Here is a 7,918-nt window from a genome sequence, read left to right as displayed (position 1 = left end):
AGCATTGTATGAGGTCCTTTATTTGCATCCAGATTTAAATAAGTGTCTTCTTCAGTAGCTAGTGATGTCACATTCACGATTCTTGGCATCAAGAATGAATCTTCATTTTCTGCTAAGGCCGAAGAAAACAAAATCAATCAGATCACTGACTGAAGGATTCCAATATTATTCCAATCATTCTAGTCTGCCTCCAAACTAAGGTCACTAACCTCTTCAACAGATTTCCCCTCCTCCATACTGTCTCCCCCAAGCATGTATAGTGTGGTGTGTGTGTGTGTGTGTGTGTGTGTGTGTGTGTGTGTGTGTGTGTGTGTGAGAGAGAGAGAGAGAGAGAGAGAGAGAGAGAGAGAGAGATTCTGTTTCTATAAAACAAAATAAAAGTGGGTAAATTCCAAGTGGTGGGCTATCACAAAGATACAATTCTTGAGTATTGGTCCCCATTTGGTTTACCAGCAATAAGAGCAGCATTTCCCATGAGATTAGTGACTGATGGTTTCCCTGCCATTGATGGCATTGGCAGTTCTTAGGGCTAGCAGGTCCAACTAAAGGAACAGATAGAAACATTCTACAAGCCCTCCAAAGTTATGTGAATCAACTAATTCAAAGCACCCATCAGAGTGCTATTATGACCCACAGAATGCATGTAATAAAGGGCTGATGCAGAGAAGCAGTGGTGGTTTTCTTCTGCCTTGCTCATTCAAATGCTATGAGTTCAAATTTGTGAGGTTGTTGGTAATCATGTGGACTATCTGGCCTAAGAGGAATAATTAGAAGAATAGAAGTGTATTCCAGAGTTCCAGAGTATAAAGTCCATGAAGTAATAAAAAAATCATAGTGTATCAAAAGCCCATAGAAAATGACAAAGTTGGTCTCCAAACGTGGAATGCCCATGTGATGAAATGCCAAACAAAACACTGGGAAAACAGAAGAGGAAAAAGGACTGTTGCAAAAGAGGGACATCAGTCCAGAGGAAGGGAGAAATGTGAAATTCACAGCTACTCCATCTTAATTATGGTAGGTATAGGTCAGGGGTAGGCAACCTCGGCTCTTTTATGACTCATGGACTTCAACTCCCAGAATTCCTGAGTCAGCTATGCTATGCTGACTCAGGAATTCTGGGAGTTGAAGTCCATGAGTCATAAAAGAGCCGAGGTTGCCTACCCCTAGTATAGGTTGAACATGATAATTGCTTTGACAGCCTTTCAATTACCCTATTAGCAAAAAAAAAAAAAGATAGATTTTTTCCTGAGTTTGCTAGTCTCCCGGAAGAATAAAAATTATAGAGACAGGTGTACACATTCATTTTGGAATGAAAGAGACCTTTGCCATCCTTAGTCCAAACCTGACTCTTGAACTGCAGTTATCCATTGCAGCACAGTCTGTCATAGTTAGCAGCAGAAGAGCTAGCAGCGATCGACTGTTTCACAACATGGACTGCCTCAGCATGGAAAAGTAATGATCTCTCTCACTCAATGTCAGAAAAGTAAATCAAGAAGGAGGAAGCTTTTGCCCAAAGAAAACACTGATATTTTGCTAGGCAAGTTTGAAAATGCCTGTTTCAAAGGGAAAGAGTAACGTTTTAGTTGTCATTCTTTTCTTACCAGAAGAGATTGAGACTGATCTGAAAGTGGTTTTAAAAATAACAGGCTACAAGAATGATACAGGAAAAGATGCTACACTGGACATACAACTCCACTTTCCTTCCACAAAAAGAAAAAATAATAATAAAAACTAGCTAATATTTTAAGAGATATAGCAAGTTGGGTAATTTTCCCATGTTAGTTTTACAAAAGAGGCTTCTTAAAACTTTGAAGAATTCTGTGAGAAGGACAAAAAAAAAACACAAAAAGAAATCAAATTTTAGGACAGTATTGATGGGACTAAAGATCAAGATTGTTAAAAGAAAAAGGAAGAAATATAAAGTTGGTTTATTTGATTACAGTTAAATAGATCTGTTGTTATCTTTGGTAACCCTTAATGGAACTGTATTGATCAGGATTGAAATCACAAAGCTTTAAGGATTTATTTATAGGTAAGAGTTAGAATATGGGAAGAGAACATCTGTTGTATTTTAAGATGTGATAGATTCTAAAATTGTTTATACTTATACGAAGGGAGAAATCATCCCTTTATATATTTCTTTTATTTTATTTTGACGTATCCTTATTTTTTGTCTTTTCTTTTTTTCTTTCTATTTTTTTATCTCTACATCTTCTATTTTTTATGAGGACTACCTATAGATGAAACAAGTAATAAAAATTTCCACTTTGTGGACATGGACAATTTAGTAAGCTTCATGCCAGAAGCAAGGCTAGGTTCAACTTAATTTTTTAAGTTGTTTTCTCATCTTACCTGACTGCTCTTTTTCATCATTGCCCTCAGCTTCTGATTTTATTTCGGCTTGTAGAAGTGTAGAAGGCAGGGCAGTAACCTGTCTTGGCACCAATGAGTTCCTGAATGCCAGAACCTGGCCATTTGTAGTCACTAAAAGGTTGGCATTGGTTAATGTTATAGAAGGAGGTAGGTCTCCTGTAAGAAAGCCATGATAAAGAAATGCTGGGATAAGTACACAAATAACAAAGAATTCTATTTATCTTGGCATTCCCTTTACGTTTATTCCCATAAACTACTCCTGTTTTCCTATAACAACACATTTCAGAGCATACTTAAAATGTTAAACATCAAAAGCAAGAAAAAAATCTAAAGCAACTTTGCAGTACCACTATTGTATTTCATACACCAGAGTGGATGCTGTGTTAATTTATTATCTTACTATGCTGATAAATAAATTACAGGCAGTCCTGTAATTGGGACTGGAATTACTATTGCTAGGTGGCAGTCATAAAGTGTGATGTCCCTTGACCGTGCTATCTAGTGACGACAGTTCCAGTTGCCATCGATAAGTGATGACTTCACACGACTGCGATTTCCAATTTCCTGCTGGCTTCCCGTTGATTTTGCCTGTTGGGCAACGAATGTCAGAAATCACGCTCCTGTGACCATGGGGATGCTGAGAAATGCCATTGCAAGTTTCAACAGTCACTAAACAAGCAGTCATTAAGAAGGACCACCTCTGTATCTTATTTCTTTTTTAATACCAAGGTTGTAATTGTGTAACACAGCAATGCATTTTAGACATGAGATGCACTATGTTCAAAAATATCTTATGGTGAGAAACTTAATTTTGTTTAGATCAATTATTCCTGTGTTTCTTTAGCTTACCTGTGACATGGTTTCCTTTCCTGGAAAGTATCAATGGTTTTGTACGTTGGTTGGATAAGACCACTGGCTTCACCTCTCCAAGAACAGAAGTAGGATCGTTTTCCACCGAAGGACTAGCAGTCTCTGTGGTTTCAATCATCTTCACAGGATCTTTTTGTTCACTCTGCTTCCCTTTTAGAACCGCTACTGCTTTCTGTTTGGCATAAATGTATTCTAACTTCTTCAAGACTACTTCTTGTGTCTTTCCTAGAGGTGAAAGTAGTAGATTTCTCTTTCATAATTAACATACTTACAAAAGTCTAAACTTGCAAGGGAAATTATATGCTAGCCCAAATGCAATTGTTTTTAGTCTTTCTTTCTCCAACATAAACATTCTTGGGGTCTCGGTGGAGTAAATTATGATTACTTATTAGATTTTATTTTTAATCCCACCTTTCTAAATATAACTGAACGGTGTGAACATACCTACTATTCCTGTCTCCTACTTTCCCCACAAACAACAACCCTATGAGGTGACCTGGACTGAGAGAGAGTAACTGTCCCAAGGACATTCAGCTGGCTTTCGTATCTAAGGCAGACTCAGAATTCAGGATCTCCTGGTTTCTAACATCTTAACCAATATATCAAACTGGCCCTCAGTTACATAATATTACTGCATTATACAGGTAATCCTCAGCTTACAACCATTTAGTGGTTACGAACATTTAGTGATCATTACAAACGTTCAGTGACCCTTCAAAGTTACAACACTGAAAAAGGGACTTCAGACCATTTTTCACACTTACGACTGTTGTAGCATCCCCACGGTCACATGATCAAAATTTAGAAGCTTCGCAACTGGCATGTATTTATGACAGTTGCCGTGTTCCAGGGCCATGTGATCACTTTTTTGCGACCTTCTAATAAGCAAAACCAATGGGGAAGCCAGATTCACTTAACAACCATGTTATTAACTTAATATCTGCAGTGATTCACTTAACAAGAATGGCGAGAAAGGTCATAAAATGGGGCAAAATTCAATTGACAACTGTATTGTTTTGTAACAGAATTTTTAGAGTCAATTGTGGTTGTACACTGAGGATTACCTGTATGGAAAAACCATTTCATTGTGTTTTATGGTCGTAGCTTCAGTTCATAATTCCTTGAAAGTTTTCCCACCTTCCCCTCTGTAGCAGCTTCCAGCTTCTATTTTAGGACCATTCATATATTTGACAGCTATACTTCAGTTGTAGTATGTCTCTCTGACATCTCACCTGAAAGTGCAGATACTTTACGAACCAAGGTATCCTGCGTGTGCAACAATAAGTTCTTTTGTCCTGTGAGCTTGTCTGCTTGATCTGTCAGACCCTGGATCTCTTCCAAGGCCTGAAAAACAAAGTGTTTTTTTAAATTCCAGCAGAATATAACTGAACAGCAATGGCTTCTCATCTTCATCTCAGTAAATTATTTGAAAAAATAATGTTGAATTAAAATTAAGCAAAATAGGCTCCAAGTCAAATGCTAGCACAAAAAAAGGGGGCAATTATACAGGTTTTGTTTTAGCAAAAAAAAATACAACAAGGAAGCAACTGATCAGTTAAACTTGGCAAAATCTCCAATTTTCATTCCTGAGACATATAACAGGATAATAGAGTTGGAAGGGATCTTGGAGCCCTTATAGTCCAACCCAGGGGTAGTCAACCTTGGCTCTTTTATGACTCGTGGACTTCAACTCCCAGAATTCCTGAGCCAGCACAGCTGGCTCAGGAATTCTGGGAGTTGAAGTCCACGAGTCATAAAAGAGCCAAGGTTGACTACCCCTGGTTCAACTCCTTGCTTAGGCAAGAAACCCTTTACCATTTTAGTCAAATAGTTGTCCAATCTCTTTTTAAAAGCCTCCAGTGTGGGAATACCCACAGCCTCCTGAGGCAAGTCGTTCCACTGATTAATTCGCTTAATTTCGCTGTCAGGAAATTTCTCCTTAGTTCTAGATTGCTTCTCTCCTTCACTAGTTTCCAACCATTGTTTCTTGTCTTGCCCTCAGGTGTTTTGAAGAATAGTTTGACCTCCTCTTCTTTGTGGCAGTCCCTTAAATATTGGAACACTACTATCATGTCACCCCCTAGTCCTTCTTTTCATTAAACTAGACATTAGGCACGTCAATGTATTTTCAAGGAAGTTTTTTAAAAAAAAAATCAGAAAAAATCCAGATAACTAAAAAGTATTATTTTAAAAAAGTAACACTGGAATTAGAAACAGGCATGGCATTGCTTAGGTTCCAATTTCCAATTAGCTTACTAAGCTGCTAATATCTAGTCAACCTAAGCTGATCTCAAAATATAAAGCAGAATTGAATCCTAGTTAGTACTTGGATGGCAGTCCAACAAAGAATACCAGTATTGCAAACTAGATTGGGAAATTTAAAAAAAAACATATTGGAAGAAGACAATGCACTGTTTCCATAAAAGTTAGAGATATGTCCATAATATCACCAGGAATAAGCCTATGTTGAAAATGGCTTGAAATAGACTATTATTTCACTTAAATTGGGCAAGCAATAAAATTAAGTAAATAAATAAGAAAGCAAGCTTGCATAGTACTAAATAAGTCTACTACTAATGTTAAACAAGATTTTTCATCTTTTTTATATTTAAAATCAATTCTGTCCAGTTTTTTCCCCCTTTGATATGGCAATACGAAACACAAAATACTAACTTGTTTTAAGATGAAGCATTTGGAAACCTTTGGGAAAGCCTGCAGTCCTAATGTTGCTTTCAATTTTTCAAAGAGTCCCCTCATTTCTTTTCGGCGGCGACGTTCGTTTGCTGTGTGTGTTTGCCGATAGTTAGCAAAGGCCTTCTCTTCATTCTTTAGCTTTTTACTGGAAAACTCAGATTGCTATGAAAAGACAAATCTGCTCTTGTGAACAGTTTAAAATACAACACAGTAAAACGGTGATACTTATAATTAAACAACACATGGCACAAAGGCACCCTGCAGCCATCAGGCTTAAAGAATTCTTTCTGGACCATGAAAATTGGGGGTTATCTTAAAAGCGGCAACTGACTGGAAATAAGACTTATTCCTGAGGACACTCATGGGGGGGAGGAGAGTGGGGGAGAGAGGCCAGGGCCTTAGGAGAAGGCTTACTGTTTCTCTATAGTCTTTATGAGCTGGATGGAAAACCTCCGTGAGCTGAGATGGGCTGAGCCGGGTCTGTGAACTGAGACTGCCAGAGTTTGTTTTGTAACAATCACCACTGTGAATCATCTCCTAAATTATCTCACAGCTTTCTGTTATGTCAAAGCACATATAAGTAAACTTCGACTTATGATCAGTTGCTTAGCGACCATACAAAATTACCATGGACTTTGCAAAAGAGATTTACAACCTTCCAAAAACCACACCCCGTGTGGTCACATGACTGCATTCTGAGCACTCTGCAACCAGTCAATAATAATAATAATAATAATAATAATAATAATAATAATAATAATAATAATAATAATAATAATAATAATAATAATAAAGTTGGAAGGGACCTTGGAGGTCATCTAGTCCAACCCCCTGCTCAGGCAGGAAACCCTATACCAGTGATGGCGAACCTTTTAGAGACCGAGTGCCCAAAAACCGCCTCGCCTCTGCCCCGTCCCGTCTCCTGCCCGCAGGGCCACCCACTACCTCCACGGCCACAGCAGATCGCCCAGGTGGCCCAGCAGTGTCATGGCAGCCATGCCCTCTGTCTGCGCCCCGCAGCATCATCTGGGCGCAAGGGTGGAGTCTTGTCCCCACTGCCCGGCTGCCATGTCCTTGGCTGCGCTGCTCTGCACAGGCTGCGCCCGGGGCGACTCTCCTCCGGGGGGGCTGCTGGTGAGGAGGGGGCCACAGGGGGTGGCAGGGCTGGGGCGATAGCGTGCGTGCCCACAGAGAGGGCTCTGAGTGCCGCCTCTGGCACCTTTGCCATAGGTTCGCCACCACTGCCCTATACTATTTCAGACAAATGGCTATCCAGTCTCTTCTTCAAAACTTCCAGTGTTGGAGCATTCACCGCTTCTGAAGGCAGGTTGTTTCACTGGTTAATTGTTCTCACTGTCAGGAAGTTTCTCCTTAGTTTTAGGTTGCCATATTTATGACTGTTGTGGAATTACATGATCATGTGACCACAATTTATGTTTTTGCCAGATACCAGGATTTACTTACAGTTTTGGGCTAAAACTGCTCCATAGCAAAACAGTGGGTCCACTTAACAACTGCAATGTTTGCTTAATGACCCACCACAAAAAGAATTTTATAATCTAGCAGTCACATGCTGACCATGTGTGACTTACAATTGAAATTCCAGGGTCAGTTACAGTCATAAATCAAGTACTACTTTTATTCAGCCTTCCCTTATAAATTTAGGAAGAAAAAAATGATGTTATATTCCCACATGATTATCAGCAGAAAAATATACACAGATAATGACAAAATATCATGGAAAGTATCTTAACTGCTAGTATCTTAACTGCTAGTTTCAGTTTATTCTACTTTAGAAATAGCTAAGAATAAATTAGTTAATCTTTACACTGAGAATATTCTTTTCTATTAAACCCAGAAAAATGAACATGACTCTACCTTATGTCGCTTGGTAGTCATCTTATTAGAATGGTTACGAACCAAGTGCCTGATAGAGAAAATAAACCAGTTTAGTTCCTGGGTTTATATTCTGGCATTACCT

The 7,918-nt window shown here is 38.8% G+C and overlaps 1 protein-coding gene across 1 annotated transcript in view; it reads right to left on the bottom strand.

Moving 5' to 3' along the window:
• Window positions 1–7,918, bottom strand: part of MGA (MAX dimerization protein MGA) — a 61,771-nt gene that overhangs the window by 3,820 nt on the left and 50,033 nt on the right. The window contains exons 18-22 of the mRNA XM_015815936.1: window positions 7,816–7,864; window positions 5,917–6,099; window positions 4,476–4,587; window positions 3,223–3,468; window positions 2,353–2,529 (exon numbers count right to left, since the gene is read on the bottom strand). Of these exons, the coding sequence (XP_015671422.2) occupies window positions 2,353–2,529; window positions 3,223–3,468; window positions 4,476–4,587; window positions 5,917–6,099; window positions 7,816–7,864 (767 nt within the window). The remainder of the gene's footprint in view (window positions 1–2,352; window positions 2,530–3,222; window positions 3,469–4,475; window positions 4,588–5,916; window positions 6,100–7,815; window positions 7,865–7,918) is intronic.

The sequence above is a fragment of the Protobothrops mucrosquamatus genome, unplaced genomic scaffold (genome assembly GCF_001527695.2).
Source record: "Protobothrops mucrosquamatus isolate PMUCROS unplaced genomic scaffold, P.Mucros_1.0 scaffold387, whole genome shotgun sequence".
In the NCBI taxonomy this organism is placed as follows: Eukaryota; Metazoa; Chordata; class Lepidosauria; order Squamata; family Viperidae; genus Protobothrops; species Protobothrops mucrosquamatus.
The sequence above is the reverse complement of the archived record's forward strand: the minus strand, read 5'-3'. Positions and strand labels throughout refer to the sequence as shown.